The following is a 19,319-nucleotide window of genomic DNA, read 5'->3' on the forward strand; positions in this document are numbered from 1 at the left end:
AATCGATTTTGGGTGAGAACAGGCCAAAAAATAATTCCTTTTTCACTGTAAAACTTGACATTGCAATCTCTAGGCATGATCATGATTTCAAGCTCAATTAAATTTCCTAGTGTTTGACGCATATGCTAGATGGCGCTAGGCAGTGTAATCGAGCTTGAAATCATGATAGCCAAGGAGACTGCTGATTTAAAGTTTTATAGTGAAATAGGAGTTATATTTTGGTCTGTTCACACCGAAACCCGATCATATCACTTCATAAGACTTAGATTAAACCACTGGAGTTTTATAGGTTACTTTTTGATTCCTTCATGTCCTTTTCGGAGCTTCAAAATTCTGTTCACCATTGAATGGACCTACAGAGCAGAGACTTTCTTCTAAAAATCTTCATTTGTGTTCTGCAGAAGAAAAAGTCATGCACATTTGGGATGACATGAGGGTAAATAATGAGAACATTTTCATTTTGGGGCCAACTATTTCTTTAAGACCTCTCATAGCTTATAGTTTTAATAAAACATTTTTTTTTACAGATGTGTGAGTACTGTTTTGAGTCTAGATCTTTTCAGACCCCACAAACAACTGAATAACTTGAATAAGTTAACATTGTTGGTGTTTCTCAAATGTGTCAATGTTTTTGCCTTTTTCCTAAACACTCGTTGGTACAATAATTCTCATAAAAATGGGAACTAAGAAACTTTTTAGCAAGTTTGAGGGAAGTAATTTGGAAATAACTTTCAAATATTACCCTTAAAACATTGAAAAGCAAATCAAAGCCCAGTTCTGAAAATGTTTACAGGTCACAAACTCTTTCACCTACCTTCACACTTGGGGATCAAACCACTCCACATGACCTTTCCCGCCTCCAGCTTGCACAAAATCGTGTCCGAGCCTTGCGTTTTTATGAATCCCTCCTCACACACAACTGATATGGAACTTCCCAGCTGGAAATTATTGCCAAAGCGTTTGGCATTCATTGGCACTCCGGGATCCGGGCACTCATTGTGACCAAATGCTGCACAAATAACAACAAAGCAGAGATATTGTTATTTGCGATGTGACTTACTTAATGAAATGGTAGTGAAAGAGCAGACAGATAATGGAATAGTAAGCTATAAGAAACAGAGGATTGTGGATAAGCATTAAAGAGCTTCATATGTCGCAGAGGCATCTGATGATTATTTTGGCTGAGCTAATGGTATGATGTTCACAGAACCGGATTAAGTAGTTTGATGCCGGTGGATAAATGACTTTTGATTTAAGAAGCATAAATATGGGAGTCACGTGATACCATGCGAGGAACGGATGTGTAAAAGGTGGTAAACCGGAGAGATTCGAAAACACTGTCATCCTGTTGTACTCACGTAGCAGCCGAGTGGGCCGGCTCACTGATCATTCACTGCACCTTTTTTTGTGCTGTTTCTGCTTAGTGGCTGGAGTTAATATTGTAGAGTAACACACCTTCAGGACATTGTTATGGATGAATCTACATGCTCTTTGTGCTGGTTCCGCCTATCGGCTGGAGTTTATTTTGAGGAGTCAATGGAGTGAATAAGTCATTTTGTTGTACTCACATTGCAGCGAAGTGGGCCGGCTCACTGAACATTTGTTTGACTATTTGTGGAATCTGTGCGCTTTTGTGTTGCTTATTCCACCTATTGGCTGGAGATTGTTTTAGAGATTATCTTTTGATGTGTAATTATGTATCACAAAACTTGTATAGAAACACCAGACATGAGCAATCTGACATCAAAGTGGTCGGTGGGGTTCTCGTAGGCGTGCATGGACTGTTTGAGTTTGGAGGGATGGACGCCAGTTGGTGATGTCGAGCGCATGGTTAATGCACATGCTTTTCTTTTTCTGTTTGTTTGGTTCTGGGGGAATGTTCAGGTTTTGACTGTTGCAATAATGTTGGAATGTGGTCTTTATAATCTTGCTTTTGACACACAATCTATTTTCTATTATATGTCAAAATTTCAAATGTTAATATAAGTGGATTGTCTGTCTCCATGTGGAATGCAAATGGGATGGGATAAAAAGAAGGAAGGTTATTTAACTGACGACTGAGCAAAAACATTCTCTTGATTCCGAGATAACCTTGGAGGAGTTTGGCGAGGTAAATAAGGCCTTGCCTACAGGAAAGACTCCGGGGCCAGACAGCTTTGCCGCAGAATTTCTTTTAGATCTTATGCTACAGAACGGACACCACTTCTAGAATTGATACGGAATCATTAAAAAATGGAAAGCTACCGCCCACCATGACACAAGCCCAGATCAAACTGATTCTTAAAAAGGACAAAGATCCAAGTGAGTGTAACAGTTACTATCCAATTTCCCTGATCAAGCTAGACATTAAAATATTGTCTGAAATTTTGGTTAACCGATTAAGTAAAGATATGACATCTCTTATACATATAAAATCAGGTGTGGTTTATTCAGGGCAATAACACTTCTGATAACATTAGGTATTTCATTAATTTGACGTGGGCAGTGGCGAACAATCAGAATCCAGTAGCTGCCATCTCACTTGATGTCAAAAAGGCATTGATATTGTAGAATGAGATTATCTTTTTATGATTTTGGAAATGTACGAATTCGGAAATACTTTTATTGGGTGGATTAACTTACTTTTTAGACACCCGGTAGCGGCGGTTCAAACAAATGCATTAATTTCACATTATTTTACTCTGGATTAAGGCACCCGACTGGGTTTCCCTCTTTCCCCCTTATCTTTCTGTCTTGCCCTGGAACCATTATCAGCCGCGATAAGCCTACTGCCCGGTAACGGCTTTTCAGCTGGGTGCCTTCCAGTGGCCCAAACAGGGCATGAAGTATTTGGGTATTTTATTCCCAGCAAATTTGTGTGATTTAGTTCGAGTTAATTTTAGCCCTTTAATAAAAAGGTTTTCGAACGATGTGGGCAGGTGGGCTTCATTACATTTATCTATGATTGGGAAGGTTAATGTTATTAAAATTAAATGTATTCCAAAATTCAATTACCTGCTACAATCTCTCCCTATATATGTCCCCATCTCTTATTTCAAGCAATTTGATAGCATAAGGAAGTCTTTCATTTGATATGGTAAACGTCCCAGATTACATTTCAGTAAGTTACCTAGGCCGATTGACAAAGGTGGGCAAGGCCTCCCCAAGATTTTGATTTATTATTATGCATTCGTTCTCAGACACTTGGCTCATTGGTCACTTCCACCTGAGTTTCCCTGCCAGGTGTCTGTTTGTCGGTTCCTGTCTGTCCCAGCCCTGTGTCTCCAGCCCAGCCAGACTGCCCTTATCCAGCCCTGAACTATTGCGTCTTCCCCTAGAGGGTAGTTTTCTTTATTTTTAAGTTTGAATAAAGTACATCCTAATTTCAGCATCTGAGTCCTGCCTTTTCACCTACCCTAACCTGACACACAAGCATAAACTACATTTATAATATTTCTGCGTACATTTTTAAGCTTGAAAGTGAGGCGCTATCCACTGCACTTGCATCTTAAAGATTTATTCATTAAATATGTTATTTAAAAAAGTGATATTCATTAAAACATCTCACTCTGTGTTCCAGATAAGATAGTCGAATGGGTTCAGAATGACATGAAAGTGAGTAAAATCTGACAGATTTATTTTTATTTATATTTATTAATATAGATAATATAAAAGTCTTCTAGTTAAGAGCCAACAATCTTATAGAAATCATTTATAATAGTATAGAAATAGAATAGTATGTATAATTTATAATAATAACTTAGAATAATAGAAGATATTTATATAGAATTTTAATCACATTTTATGTCAATAATAACTTTTGCCCATTTTTACATTTTGTTAAATAAACAGCTGATATGTCTCATTACACTTATAGTCAAATATAGTTATTATCCAAGTATTCAATGCATAGAGAAAACCTGCATACTGTGCCTAGTAAACATACAGCAAAAACCGGCAGCATGAGTAGTGTGCTAGTATGCCATTCCAAATGCAGCCTAAATCTTAACTATTAAGAAACACTATTATGCATCCAAACCATTCAAAAAGAGATTCACTCACTGCTGTAGGTGATGTTAAACCCTCGGCCAGACATTGAATGGTCTGCCTGGAACTCCAACTGTAGGATGTTGGAGTTGCTGGTAAGGTGGGATGGGACCTCCGCACCAGAATAGCGTCCCAGCACCACACCGTCCACCAGCTCCCCATCCCGTACCGCCAGAAAGTCGTATGGAGGCTCTAGATCGAAATCGTTAAAGGCCAGGTGGATGCGGCTGCCTGGTTCAGCTATGATCAGCCAGACGCAATTGAGGTTGTTGCCGTAACCTTCCGGATAGTCTGGAGATAGAACGGTTCCCATGGCAGCCGTAAAGTTGGACATACAGGGAACTGAGAGAGGAAATTTGAATTGTGTAAGTCATGTTATATGACTGTTAAAGCAGCATAGACCATTCTGAAAGGAATAGTTCACGCAAAAATGAAAATGCTATCATCATTTACTCATCCTCATGCCATCCCATATGTGTATGATTAACACAAACAAAGATTTTTTGGAGAATACTTCAACTCTGCAGGTCCATAGAATGCAAGTAAATAAGTACAAAAATTTTGAAGCTCCAAAAAAGCACATAAGGGCAGCATAAAATTATTCCATATGATGCCATATGGTGGTTAAATCCATATATTCAGAAATAATATGATAGGTGTGGATGAGAAACAGTCAATTAGTTAAAAGTTATTTTTTACTATAAATGATCCTCCCTGCCCAGTAGGTGGCGATATGCACGAAGAATACAAATCGCCATAAACATAAGAAGGATGTGAAAGTGAAAGCAGAGATTTATAGTAAAAAGTGTTCAATATTAATCTGTTTCTCACCCACACCAATAATATCTACACTGAAGACATGGATTTAACCACTGGAGTCTTATGTATTATTAACAATATTGTTAAACTTTTACTAATCCAAATAGTATAAAATCAAATCCCACCCTACATTTTTTAACATCCTGTTTCATTCAGGAATATGTCACATTATCGACATAAAACGGATTGCGAATTGTGTTTCATGTTGACTTTAAATGCATCAGCTCTGCCAAGATTCACATCACACACAAATGCCTCGCAGCTGCAAATTAAGCAAAAACACACAGCCAGCAGGTAAACTAATAGAAAGCAAATCTTTTAAAGGCCGCACCTGTTTCCTTGATTATTGTATTGTAATCAAACCAGTAATTGTATTAAATCGTATTGTGCATTGGAAATTTTAAAACCCTTCGAACAAAACTTGTGCTATTTATTAGTCAAGCTCCGAGAGAATTGCCTTCTCATCATCTACCAGAGTGCAACAGTCCACTTGAGAGCTGTTAGCCCTATTTAACGGTGCTGCAGTCGCTTTGTTTACGCACTGAAATAAAATAAGCTTTTAATTAGTCTGACCTCTTGACATCGTTTCATTTAGACGTGTCTTATCTACTCAGATACAAAGGGCCATCAGCACTCATCCTCATAATGAGCTCACACAATAACAGGTCAGGAAGGTGTGACATTAAAACATATTGCCTGAATGCGTGCGACCCTCTAATAGGACACATGGCTAGAGTTTCTGTCAGCTTTTTTATGGGAGTGTTGGTCTCTCACACCCTTATGGACTGTATTGCATTTGCATTTAATTTATACAGTTGAAGTATGAAGTTTACCTTAGCCTAACACATTTAAACTCAATTCCTGACATTTAATCATAAAAAACATTTCCTGTCTTGGGTCGGTTTGGATCACTATTTTATTTAAGAATGTGAAATGTCAGAATAATAGTAGAGAAAAAAAATATTTATTTCTTTCATCACATTCCCAGTGGGTCAGAAGTTTACATACACTTTTTTAGTATTTGGTATCATTGTCTTGAAATTGTTTAATTTCAAACTTTTTGGGTAGCCTTCCAGAAGCTTCTCACAATAAGTTGCTGGATTTTTGGCCCATTCCTCCAGACACAACTGGTGTAACTGAGTCAGGTTTGTAGGCCTCCTCGCTCACAAACTCTTTTTCAGTTCTGCCCAGATTGAGGTCAGGACTTTGTGATGACCACTCTAATACCTTGACTTTGTTGTCCTTAAGCCATTTTGCCACAACTTTGGAGGTATGCTTGGGGTCATTGTCTATTTGGAAGACCCATTTACGACCGAACTTTAACTTCCTGTCTGATGTCTTGAGATGTTGCTTCAATATATCCACATCATTTTCCACCCCATGATTCACAGTTGGGATGGTATTCTTCGGCTTGCAAGCCTCACCCTTTTTCCTCCAAACATAGCGATGGTCATTATGGCAAAACAATTTCATCAGACTAGAGGACACTTCTCCAAAAAGTAAGATCTTTGTCCCCATGTGCACCTGCAAACTGTAGTCTGACTATTTTATGCCAGTTTTGGAGCAGTGGCTTCTTCCTTGCTGAGCAGCCTTTCAGGTTATGTCGATATAGGGCTCGTTTTACTGTGGATATAGATACTTGTCTACCTGTTTCCTCCAGCATCTTCACAATGTCCTTTGCTGTTGTTCTGGGATTGATATGCAGATTTTGCACCAAACTACATTAACCTCTAGGGAACAGAATGCGTCTCCTTCCTGAGCGGTTTAATTGATGTGTGGTCCCATGGTGTTTATACTTGTGTACTATTGTTTGTACAGATGAATGTGGCACATTCAGGCATATGGAAATTGCTCCCAAGGATGAACCAGACTTGTGGAGGTCCACTATTTGATTTTTTTCTAAGGTCTTGACTAATTAATTTTTTCTTTCTTTTCTCCCCTTTTCTCCTCTATTTGGAATGCCAAATTCCCAATGCACGCTAAGTCCTCATGGTGCTGTAGTGACTCGCCTCAATTCAGGTGGCGGAGGACGAATCTCAGTTGCCTCCACATCTGAGACCATCAATCTGTGCATTTTATCACATGTCACATGTGGAGGCTTCACACTATTCTCTGCGGCATCCACACACAACTCACCGTGCGCCCCACCGAGCGCGAACCACATTATAGTGACCACGAGGAGGTTACCCCATGTGACTATCCTCCCTTGCAACTGGGCCAATTTGGTTGCTTAGGAGACCTGGCTGGAGTCACTCAGCATGCCCTGGATTTGCACTTGCAACTCTAGGGGTGTTAGTCAGCGTCTTTACTCACTGAGCTACCCAGGCCCTCTTATAGTTTGCTAATAATAAATCTGTGGTTGGTTAAAAAAATTGTTTTAATGACTTCAACCTAAGTGTATGTAAACATCTGACTTCAACTGTAACAGCATTGCAAATAGGTCACTTATGAGGTTCCAAGTTGGTTAATATACTATCTTAGAAGGCAGTTGTCTATTTAGGCAGTAGGCAGCACACAAGGTTTTGGAAAAGGGTTAGTATTAATCACCGCCCAGTTTTGTTGTATGAAAAAGAGCAGTATGGATTTGTGTTCCATGTACAATAAAAAACACATTAAGGTTTGGAAATACATGAGGGTGAGTAAATAATGATAGAATAACATTTTTTAGGTAAGCTATCCTTTTAAGAACACTCACATATACAGATGGGGATGTTAGCAGACCACTGATTGTTATTTTGACAGGAAATCATTCGCTCGCCGATGAGCTCAAATCCAAACTGGCATTCAAAGCGCAGTACGTCCCCATTGGAGAAGCCGCCTCCCTCACGCTGTCCGTACAGAGGGATCCCAGGGTCCCCGCAACTTTCCTTGTCTATTTCTGTGGGTAGGCGAGAGCGGTGGGAAAACAGAAGTGAAGCTTCAGAGGCGGCAGAGTGATTTATGTGGGCAGTTTAAGAAGCACAGGCAGAGAAACACACTCACCTTTATAGTTGATCTTAAAGCCAATAGAGCCCACACTTTCATCAGACTGCAAATGCAGCCACATATGATGGGTCATACTGACGATGAGGTCAGGCACGAAACTGCCCGTTAACCTGTCAGTGCAAAGAGAACAAAAGACAGAAAGAGGTGCTGAGCTTAGCCTTATAGCATAGTACAATGGTACAGTGATGGTATCAATGATACTTTGATATACCATATATATAGCAATGACTGATTACCCTATTCATGTCCCAAGGTATTTACATGGTACTCCAAGACACTTCAAATAATACCAATAAAATAGTAATACCATCATCATTTTAGGTAATTGTCAGACTGTTTAAATGGTACTATAATTTACTTCAAAGAATACCATGGTATTAATTATCATGGTCGAGTCCCAAAACATAGCATTTCCATGTTATGGCCAAACAAGCATGTAATACCACTGTATCATACCCAAAAAGCATTGTATCACCAAGGTATAATGTCCAAAGTAATTTTTATAGTAAAACACTTTTCACAACACACATCTGTAACGGTTACCCTGTCTTGTCTCACTGTTGCCCTTTGTTTGTCATTTTGTCACTTTTGTTATTCCTTAGTTTTCACTTTTGTCACCCTTGTACCTCCAGAGTCTTCCTGTCAGCCCTCGTGTTCACTGTTCATTGTTTTCACCTGCCCTCGTTAAGTTTGCCATTTGCTTCTGTTTGATCTTCAACATCTCTCTGAGCAGCGCCGTCGTTCCAACGTGCTTCAAGGCCACCACCATCATCCCCATGCCAAAGAAGTCTTCAGTGTCCTGCCTCAACGACTACCGTCCCGTCGCACTTACACCCATCATCATGAAGTGCTTCGAGAGGCTCGTCATGAGGCAGATTAAGACCCAGCTGCCCCCCTCACTAGACCCACTGCAGTTTGCGTATCATTCAAACCGTTCAACGGACGATGCCATCACCACAACCCTCCATCTGGCCCTCACCCACCTAGACAATAAGGACTCATACGTTCGAATGCTGTTCATAGATTTCAGCTCAGCATTCAACACAATCATTCCCCAGCACCTGATTGGAAAGCTGAACCTGCTGGGCCTGGACACCTCCCTCTGCAACTGGATCCTGGACTTCCTGACTGGGAGACCTCAGTCAGACCGGATCGGGAACAGCACCTCCACCACCACCACACTGAGCACTGGGGCCCCCCAGGGCTGTGTGCTCAGTCCACTGCTGTTCACTTTGCTGACTCACGACTGTGCAGCAATGCACAGCTCGAATCACATCATCAAGTTTGCCGATGACACGACCGTGGTGGGTCTCATCAGCAAGAACGACGAGTCAGCATACAGAGAGGAGGTGCAGCGGCTGACGAAATGGTGTAGAGCCAACAACCTGTACCTGAATGTCGACAAAACAAATGAGATGGTTGTTGACTTTAGGAGAGCACAAGGTGAACACACTCCGCTGAACATCGACGGCTCCTCTGTGGAGATCGTCAAAAGCACCAAATTCCTTGGTGTTCACTTGGCGGAGAGCCTCACCTGGTCCCTCAACACCAGCTCTATCACCAAGAAAGCCCAGCAGCGTCTCTACTTTCTTCGAAGGCTGAGGAAAGCACATCTCCCAACCCCCATCCTCACTAAATTCTATAGAGGGACTATTGAGAGCATCCTGAGCAGCTGCATCACTGCCTGGTTTGGGACTTGCACCGTTTCGGACCGCAAAGCCCTGCAGAGGATAGTGAGGACAGCTGAGAAGATCATTGGGGTCTCTCTTCCCTCCATCAAAGACATTTACAAAAAACACTGTATCCGCAAAGCAACCAGCATTGTGGACGACCCCACACACCCCTCACACAAACTCTTTACCCTCCTCCCGTCTGGCAAGAGGTACCGAAGCATTCGGGCCCTCACGGCCAGACTGTGTAACAGCTTCTTCCCCAAGCCATCAGACTCCTCAATACTCAGAGACTGGTTTGACACACACGTGTCCTGAGTTGCACTTTAATTACTGTCACTTTATAACTGTCTGCTACCTCAATAACTGCTATGTGTATAGAACATTATCTCATAGTATGTTATGTTTACATTTTTAGAAACTGTCATCTTTTTGCACTACTGAGTACTGGTCGGCGCTGCACTGTCTATTGTCCTGTTCATTGTCAGAAATTTGTTGTACTGTCCTGTACTTTTTGCACATGTTTGCACGTGCACTTTATATAGGTATATGTAGGTTTTTTTTTATATAGGTATTTTATTTCGTTGTGTTGTCTCATGTGGTCCTGTGTTGGTCCTTTGTTGTTTTTATGTAGCACCATGGTCCTGGAGGAACGTTGTCTCGTTTTGCTGTGTACTGTACTAACTGTATATGGTTGAAACGACAATAAAAACCACTTGACTTGACTTGACTTGACTTGTCATCTTGTTATCTTGTTTGGTGTTCTGTTTGTTCATTGGCCCCTTAGTTCTATGTTCATGTATATTTACCCAGGTTTTTGGTTCAGTCCCTGTCTTTCGTTGATTGTTTGTGAACGTGGTTGTATGTAGGTGATGTTCGTTCCCATGCTTGTGTTCCCAGTTCCAGTGTTTTCGTCTTTTGTTGCCTGTGTTCCCAGTTCCAGTGTTTTCGTGTTTTGTTGCCTGTGTTCCCAGTTCCAGTGTTTTCATGCTTTGTTTTCATTTTTGCCCATCGTGGTAGTTTTGTTTGTTCATCTCTGTTTGTTTCCATTCGTTTAAATAAAGTTAACTGCACTTGGATCCTCAACCTTTGTCAGCCTCAGTCCTCAATCGTTACAACATCATATCAAAGCTGCTTTACAGAAAATTAGACTGTAACAGAAAATGAAGCTGTATATTTTTTTTAAATCTTCATTGGGCGGTTTACAATCAAAACGTGATTATAGATTAAGCCTTCAAAATAGAATTACCAAGGTAAAATGTCCAAAAACATGGCATGGTACCACATCCATAAAACATGGAATTGCCATGGTACCATGTCCAAAGTGCACACTGTTACCATGGTACAATGTTTAAAAACGAATCGGTTACTAACGTAACCTCGGTTCTCTCTAGATGAGGGAACGAGTATTGCGTAAGCTAGCTTACGCTACGGGAAAGATTCATCTTTTCTGAGATATTAAAGCCAAAAAATTATCCTTAAGTTTGTATCCATTGTCAACGCAGTGCGGCAGCTGCAGACCTTGAGCGGGCTAGCTAGCGAGCTCATTGGTTGCTCTGCGGCAACTGCTGCAGCCTATAGACGAGCTTGGGGAACTCGCATCCAATGAGAGGCGTCCGCGCGCTCACTGCATCAAAGCCCGCCAAAAAGGGCGTGACTAGAGTGCATATAAGCGTAGTTCGTAGGCTGAAACCCTGGTTTTCATTGAATGAAGCGAAAAATCGCTCGTGGCGCGAGCACGGCCGGTTACGCAATACTTGTTACCTCATCTAGAGAGAACCGAGGTTACGTTAGTAACCGATTCGTTCTCTTACGAGAGGTTCTCTCGTATTGCGTAAGCTAGCTTACGCTACGGGAACCCTTTGTCAACGCCGTGCGCGCCAAGCATCCACTGCATGAGCCCCAGGGAATTAAGGGGGACCCGGGGGAGCCCTTGTGAGTGGGGAATTAATATTTGGCCGGCAAGAGTGCGGGCCAGTGTGTGTGTAGTACATAAGCACATAGACAGAGCGGCGGTGCCGGTCGAAACGAAAAGCTGCTCGGAGCTTCTGAAAGATGCGGAGCGCGCAGTATACAATCTCAGTGCTCTGACTAGGCAAAGGAGATCGCGTTCGCTATCAGATGCTGGTAGCGCCGACAAGGAAATGATCTGTGCTCTGAAAGGAGTACCGACCACCTTGGGGACGTAGCCCTGTCTAGGCTTTAAAATGACCTTGGAGTCACTTGGTCCAAACTCAAGACACGCAGCGCTGACAGATAGCGCGTGAAGGTCTCCCACCTGTTTAACTGATGATAGGGCAGTTAGAAAAACGGTTTTAAGTGAGAGGTGTTTCACATCCACGGATTGAAGCGGTTCGAAAGGGGGGGCTTTCATAGCTTCGAGAACTATAGAAAGGTCCCAGATAGGAACCGATGGTGGCGCGGAGGGTTCATCCTTCTAGCTCCCCTGAGGAAGCGGATGACCAGCTCGTTTTTACCCTGTGACTGGCCGTGCAGGGGTTCAGCGAACGCCGCGACGGCCGCCACGTACACTTTGAGCGTGGATGGGGATCTGCCCTTACCCAGCAGCTCTTGTAAAAACACGAGCAGCGGCGACACCCCACATGTCCGTGGGTCCAGGTCTCTGTCGGTGCACCATTTTGAAAACACAGACCATTTTGACGCATAGAGTCTTCTCGTGGAGGGGGCTCTAGCGTGTATGATGGTGTTTATTACTCCTTCTGGCAAAGGGACGGGTATTCGTTGATCACCCACGCGTGTAGCGCCCAGCGCTCTGGGTGGGGATGCCAGATCGTTCCGGGAGCTTGCGAGAGGAGATCTGCTCTCACTGGGATGGGCCACGGCGCTGTCAGTGACAGCTGCGTAAGCTCCGGGAACCATGTTTGATTCTCCCAGCGCGGGGCTATGAGGAGCACCGAGTGGCGCGTTTCCCTGATCCTCTGCATTACCTGTGGCAATAGCGAGACGGGAGGGAAGGCGTAAAGCGGGCGGTTGGGCCAGTCCTGGGCCAGCGCGTCCTCGCTTTTCGAGAAAAATATTGGGCAGTGAGAGTTCTCTTCTGACGCAAAGAGGTCTATCTCTGCTCTGCCGAATATGCGCCATAACGTCTGGACTGTTTGAGCGTGCAGGGACCATTCCCCTGGGGGAATATTGTCTCTGGACAGTCTGTCTGGGCCGTCGTTCAGGTGGCCTGGCACGTGCGTCGCCCTCAGCGAGCGCAGGTGGCGCTGGGACCAACTCAGTATGCGTTTCGTCAGATGGAAGAGGTTCCTGGATCTGACACCGCCCTGACGGTTCAGATAGGATACCACAGACCTATTGTCCGAGCGGACCAGGACGTGGTGACCCTGAATGATCGGGAGGAAGCGCACGAGCGCGTACTCGACCGCTATCATTTCCAGACAATTTATGTGAAGGAGCTTTTCCTGAACTGACCGTAGGCCAAAAACTGGAGAGCCCTCGCAGACTGCGCCCCAACCCGTGTTGGACGCGTCTGTCGAGATGACTTTTCGGCGAGATACAGCTCCCATCATCACTCCCCGCTGATACCACTCGGCCACTGTCCAGGGCTGCAGAGCTGAAATACAGGTCTGAGTCACTCTGATTGGCTGGCAGCCTGTGGCCCAAGCCCAGCAAGACGCGCGGGTGTTTAGCCAATGCTGAAGCGGGCGCATGCGCAGTAAACCCAGTTGAAGTACTGCTGCGGCTGAGGCCATGTAGCCTAGCACTCTCTGAAACTTCTTCAGAGGTGTGAGGCTGTTCATCTGAAATGACGCGGCTAGTCGCTGCACACGGCGCGCACGCTGTGTAGATAAGGGAGCCGTCATTGCCACTGAGTCTAGCTCTATTCCAAGGAAGGAAATTGTCTGACTGGGCTGTAGTGAGCTCTTGGTCCAATTGACTGCAAGGCCCAAACTGTTCAGATGACTGAGGAGAACTGTCCTGTGAGACAGAAGCTCCGTATGTGATTGTGCCAAAATCAGCCAATCGTCCAAATAGTTCAGAATTCGCAAACCCTGACTCCGCAGGGGTGCGAGCGCCGCGTCCATGCACTTCGTGAAAGTACGGGGTGCTAAGGACAGAGCCAAACGGAAGGACGGTGTATTGATAAACCTGGCCGTCGAGGCGAATCTCAAGAATGGCCTGTGACGGGGATTTATCTGAATCTGAAAGTATGCATCTTTCAGATCGAGAGAAATAAACCAGTCCCCCTGGCGCACATGCGCGAGGAGTTTGCTGGTTGTAAGCATTTTGAACGGTCTTTTTGCAAGCGCTTTGTTCAAAACCCTGAGATCTAATATTCCGAGGCCCGTGGGGGGGCGGCGGTCTGCGGCGGCTGTCTGAGCGCGATCGAGGGCGGCCACCCTGTCGACGCTGAGAAGTCTGGCTTTGTTGAGCTGGGCGCTGTGAAGAGGCTCGTGCAGGAGGCTCACGTGGGCGGCCTGCAGAGGAGCTAGCGCGACGAGGCAGAAAGAGATTCATGGCTTGTGTGGCTTTTTGGACCTCTGAAAACCGGTCAATGATACCACTCACCGCGGAGCCGAAGAGACCGGTTGGAGAGAGCGGTGCGTTGAGGAACGTAGAGCGCTCTGCTTCTCCCGTGTCAAGCTTCGCTGAAGAGATGAAAATCAGGGTTTCAGCCTACGAACTACGCTTATATGGCACTCTAGTCACGCCCTTTTTGGCGGGCTTTGATGCAGTGAGCGCGCGGACGCCTCTCATTGGATGCGAGTTCGCCCAAGGTCGTCTATAGGCTGCAGCAGTTGCTGCAGAGCAACCAATGAGCTCGCTAGCTAGCCCGCTCAAGGTCTGCAGCTGCCGCACTGCGTTGACAATGGATACAAAATTAAGGATAATTTTTTGTCTTCAATATCTCAGAAAAGATGAATCTTTCCCGTAGCGTAAGCTAGCTTACGCAATATGAGAGAACCTCTCGTAAGAGAACATGGTATTAACAGGGTACTATGTCCAAAAACATGGTATTTCCATGGTACAATGTCAATGTTATACAGAAAATATGGTATTACCATGGTACCATATCCAAAAAACGTGGTATTGCTTCAGTAACATGTACAGAGAGCAAATTGTTACCATGGTACAAAGTCCAAAAAACATGGTATTACCATGGTACCATGTCCAAAGGGCATAATATGATAAGAGCACACTATTAAGTAATATAGTTAAGTCTAGAAACATGGCATTACCGTGGTAAATATCCAAAACACATGGTTTTGTCATGGCTGCATGTCCAAAGAGCATGTATTACCATGGTACCAAGGCATTACCATGGTATCAAGTCTAGAAACATGATATAACCATGTTTCCAAGTCTAAAAACATGGTATTTCCATGGTATCACATCCAAAAACATGGTAGTGCCATGGTAGCATCTCCATAAAATAGGTTTTGAACAAAAGTAGATGTTGTTCATTTAAAACTCAATAGACCATTCACCTTAAAGACTTTTTGGGAGAACATTTGAATTGCTTTTACCACCACTCTGCAGCGATAGGTGTAATAAACCATGTAATTTCATTTAGCAAAAACGTTCAACAGTCACGTAATTTTCATGAGATCAGGCTGTAAATGGAACTGAAAAGTACTTCAAAAACACCTTGGTCTACACATCATTCACAATGCCTTCAACTATGTACCAAATCAAAATCACCATGGTATGCGCATGATACCATGTCCAAAATTACTATGGTAATATGTGGTAACGTGGTAACATGTATAAAAAAACATGCGTTTACCATGGTACAATGTTCAGAAATGTGTATGGTACTTTTTGTAAGTGTATAAGTAAAGCTAAATCTTAAAATACCCAACATCTTAAAAATAATATTAAATGTGGTATGCAGTGTGCATTACTGCAGTGAGTGGAATTTTGTCCTTGAACAATTTGAAGAACGCACTCTGAGTACTAAATGGATTGGAGTTTGGCAACTTGCCAGACAAATGCACCAGGAAGAGTCCACAGACAGTCACCAAAGTGTGTCCACCCAAGATACCAAGCGAGAGACACAACTGATGGGCAGAGAGGTGTGGAGGGGGAGCCGAAGAGAAATTTTAAATTTTAAAACGTGGTAGTTGTTATGGTTTCATACTGTTGATACAGATGACAGCTGGAAATTAAAAAAAAAATACAAGACAAACCAACAGCTAGTGTCTAAATTGGATTTTGTTGGATATTTAAAAAGGGACATGTCATGGAATCATTTTAAAGATTTTTCTAACACTTTTGAAATAAAAGATTTTGATGCACTATGTAGATATACACTAACACTGTGTCTAACACAGTGTGGCAAGTCATGTCTAAACTAAATCACTCCCATTAATCATCAAAGCTGTCTACACTGGAAGTGGTCAATATAGTTTCTGTTTCTATTTTTTTAGTACTGCAAAGCTACTTCAGCAATTTGCTTCCCTGTCCGTCAGACATATAATGTTTCTATTCACAAATATAATGTGTGAACTCATTGTTGTAGGATTTGAGTTGTGAGGCACAAGGAAATTAAGAAGAATTAAGACAGAATTACACCAAGATGGCCTAAAATTCTGGGAAATTCCTGTAAGCATTAAGACGCTAGGAATTTTTTTTTAAGATTCAATTTTATTGTCATTGTGCGGAGTACAAGTACAAAGACAACGAAATGCAGTTTGCGTCCAACCAGAAGTGCAAAAAAGGGGTAGTCAATTGACACCGGGATGCAGAGCTAGAGTTCAGTAGGGTGACAGCTGCAGGAAAGAAGCATCCTCTGAACCTGCTGGTATGGGTGTGGAGAGACCTGAAACACCTCCTGGAGGGGAGTGGGGTGAACAGTCTGTGGTTGGGGTGGGAACAGTCTTTGATGATGCTGCGCGCCTTACGCAAGCATCACTTACCCTGTATGGCCTCGATGGAGGGGAGCGGGGAACCGGTGATGCGTTGGGCAGTTTTCACCACCCTCTGCAGTGCTTTCCGGTCATGGGCAGAGCAGTTGCTATACCAGACTGAGACACAGTTGGTGAGGATGCTCTCGATGATGAAGCGGTAGAAGTTCACCAGGATCTGAGGAGACAGGTGGACCTTCTTGAGTCTCCTCAGAAAGAAGAGACCCTGGTGAGCCTTCTTGATCAGGGTAGAGGTGTTGAGGGTCCAAGAGAGGTCCTCAGAGATGTGGACACCCAGAAACTTGAAGCTGGTTACACGCTCCACCTCAGTCCCGTTGATAGAAATGGGTGTGTGTGTGCCAGCTTTAGACTTCCTGAAGTCCACAATGAGCTCTTTGGTCTTCTTAGTGTTGAGAGCCAGGTTGTTGTCAGTGCACCACGTTGATAGGTGCTGGACCTCCTCCCTGCAGGCCGTCTCATCGTTGTTACTGATGAGACAATCACCGTAGTGTCGTCTGCGAACTTGACAATAGTGTTAGAGCCATGTACAGGTGTGTAGTCGTAGGTGAAGAGGGAGTAAAGGAGAGGGCTCAGCACACATCCCTGTGGTACGCCGGTGTTCAGAGTGATGGTTGAGGAGGTGTGGTTAGCTAACCTAACAGACTGAAGTCTGTTGGTTAGGAAGTCCAGAATCCAGTTACAGAGGGAGGAATTGATGCCCAGTTCACTGAGTTTGGTGATCAGTTTGGAGGGGATGATGGTGTTGAATGCTGAACTAAAGTCAATGAACAGCATTCTCACATAGGTGTTGCTATAGTCAAGGTGGGACAGGGCAGAGTGAAGTGCCGTAGAGATGGCATCCTCTGTGCTCCTGTTCTGACGGTAGGCGAATTGAAAGGGGTCCAGTGAGGGTGATAAGCAGGTCTTGAGATGGGCCAGGACCAGCCTCTCGAAGCACTTCATAATGATGGGGGTGAGTGCAACTGGACGGAAGTCATTAAACTGGACGGAAGTCATTATTTCAGAAGGGCGCCAAGCATTCTGAGCTGACCCGCATCTGGTCAATGTAACTGCCACAAAACAAGGGAGAGTGTCCAGAAAACCAAACCTTTATCCAAAACACCCACAACTGGCTAGCACATTCCAGAGAAAGCACTGTGACCATGGAAGCCTGGGGTTTCCAGAATTCAAAAGTAGCAAATATACATACTACACAGAACTATCCTGTGTCAACAGAGATCCAGAGAACAGAGAAACACTGATGGAGAACACCGGAACTTTCTATGGACCCAGCCAAAGAACCAAGAACCAAAGCAACAAAACTAGAAAATGCTGGTGTTTTATTAAATACTTTAAATACTTAAAGCCTCCCATTCAGCTGATGAAAACACTGCATGATCATGAGGAAGGATTACATCGAGATGTAGATTGAAATGCAGATGCGAAAAACATCATATAAATAAAATAGTCTGCTTCTCTCTCGCTATTGCTTGAATACTACTATACAATAATAGTATTGATTACCCAAATAGGGAGAGAAATAAAATGTGTTAACAGGGGACAGGTGAGGCAAATGAACTAATAATGGGAAAACAAGGAGCTGGGGTATGAAGTAAGACAGAGAGACATGCAGCCATACAGAAACAAAACAAAGCCGCATGCTCTACCATGATACCACATCCAATAAAACATAAAATGACCATAGTATTATGTAAAATAAAATATCAAAAATATGGTATTGTCTTGGGATGATGTCCAAAAAGAAAAATGCCATTACCATGGTATATTGTTAAAAAAATGAATTACCAAGACACCACATCCACACAAAAAATGAATACATAAAATAAAATCATGTAAAAAAAAAAATTATTACCATGGTACCATGTCCAAACAACTTAGACAAACATGGTATTACCAAGGAACCATGTCCAGCAACATGCCATTACCATGGTACAATATCGAAAAAACAATATATTACCATGGTACCACGTCTAAAAAAAACATGGTAGTACTATAGTATTATGTAAAAAAAAAAAATATGACCATTGTAAATTGTCCAAAGCATGTTATTATCATGGTACAATGTCCAAAAAACCATTGCATTTCCATGGAACAATGTCTGGACAACTTGGTATACCAAGGCACCACCATTAAGGCACACAACTTTTCCAACCACTGTTATGCAGATGATATTTAGCTTGGTAGTGGTGGTGGATGACCAGATTAACTTCAATTCAATTCAAGTGAAGTCAAGTCATTTTTATTTGTATATCTATTTTCATAATACACATCATTTATCAGCTTTACAGAAAATCATTAACAGAAAATGAAACTGTAATATCTATAAAGTCTTAGAGTGATCATTGTGCAGTTTGATTAAATATGATTGTAAATTGTGTATACAAATTAAATATTCATTGTATTCATCACCCCAGTGAGCAAGCTGAAGGTGACTGTGGCAAAGAACACAAAACTCCATAAGATGTTGGTTAATGGAGATAACCTTGGGAGAAACCAGGATCACTGTGGGGGCCAGTTCCCCTCTGGCTAACCAGCATGAATATAATGCCAATATAAGTTATTTATGTGCAGTACAGGTCATGGTTTAAGATTAGTAAACTAAGTAGTAAGTGTAAGGTCCAATGTTTTTTTTTAAAAAAAAAAAACTATTTTTATGAACTGTAAGGTTAATGACTAATGTCTATGAAGTCCATCCTGGATTAACTGCAGAAGTTCACATAGATGCAATTGTCCTTGTATCATTTTGGCATTAAATGATAGTCTAGGTATTCCATTTCAAGAGTGTAGTCCATCAATAGACAAAGGTGATGCAGGTAGAGATCATTGAGGTGCATCACAGTTTAACCACATCACATCACATCACATCACATCAACTGCCTGGTCCTGCAGTTTGCACTCAACAGACCTTTCCTGTCTGAATATGCTG

The 19,319-nt window shown here is 42.9% G+C and overlaps 1 protein-coding gene across 1 annotated transcript in view; it reads right to left on the minus strand.

Moving 5' to 3' along the window:
• Window positions 1-19,319, minus strand: part of LOC127657696 (CUB and sushi domain-containing protein 3-like) — a 390,710-nt gene that overhangs the window by 227,410 nt on the left and 143,981 nt on the right. Inside the window, 7 exon segments of the mRNA XM_052146537.1 lie at window positions 815-1,009; window positions 4,042-4,368; window positions 7,541-7,723; window positions 7,828-7,940; window positions 16,236-16,299; window positions 16,385-16,550; window positions 17,174-17,442. Of these exon segments, the coding sequence (XP_052002497.1) occupies window positions 815-1,009; window positions 4,042-4,368; window positions 7,541-7,723; window positions 7,828-7,940; window positions 16,236-16,299; window positions 16,385-16,550; window positions 17,174-17,442 (1,317 nt within the window).

Source organism: Xyrauchen texanus, chromosome 17 (genome assembly GCF_025860055.1).
Source record: "Xyrauchen texanus isolate HMW12.3.18 chromosome 17, RBS_HiC_50CHRs, whole genome shotgun sequence".
Lineage (NCBI taxonomy): Eukaryota > Metazoa > Chordata > Actinopteri > Cypriniformes > Catostomidae > Xyrauchen > Xyrauchen texanus.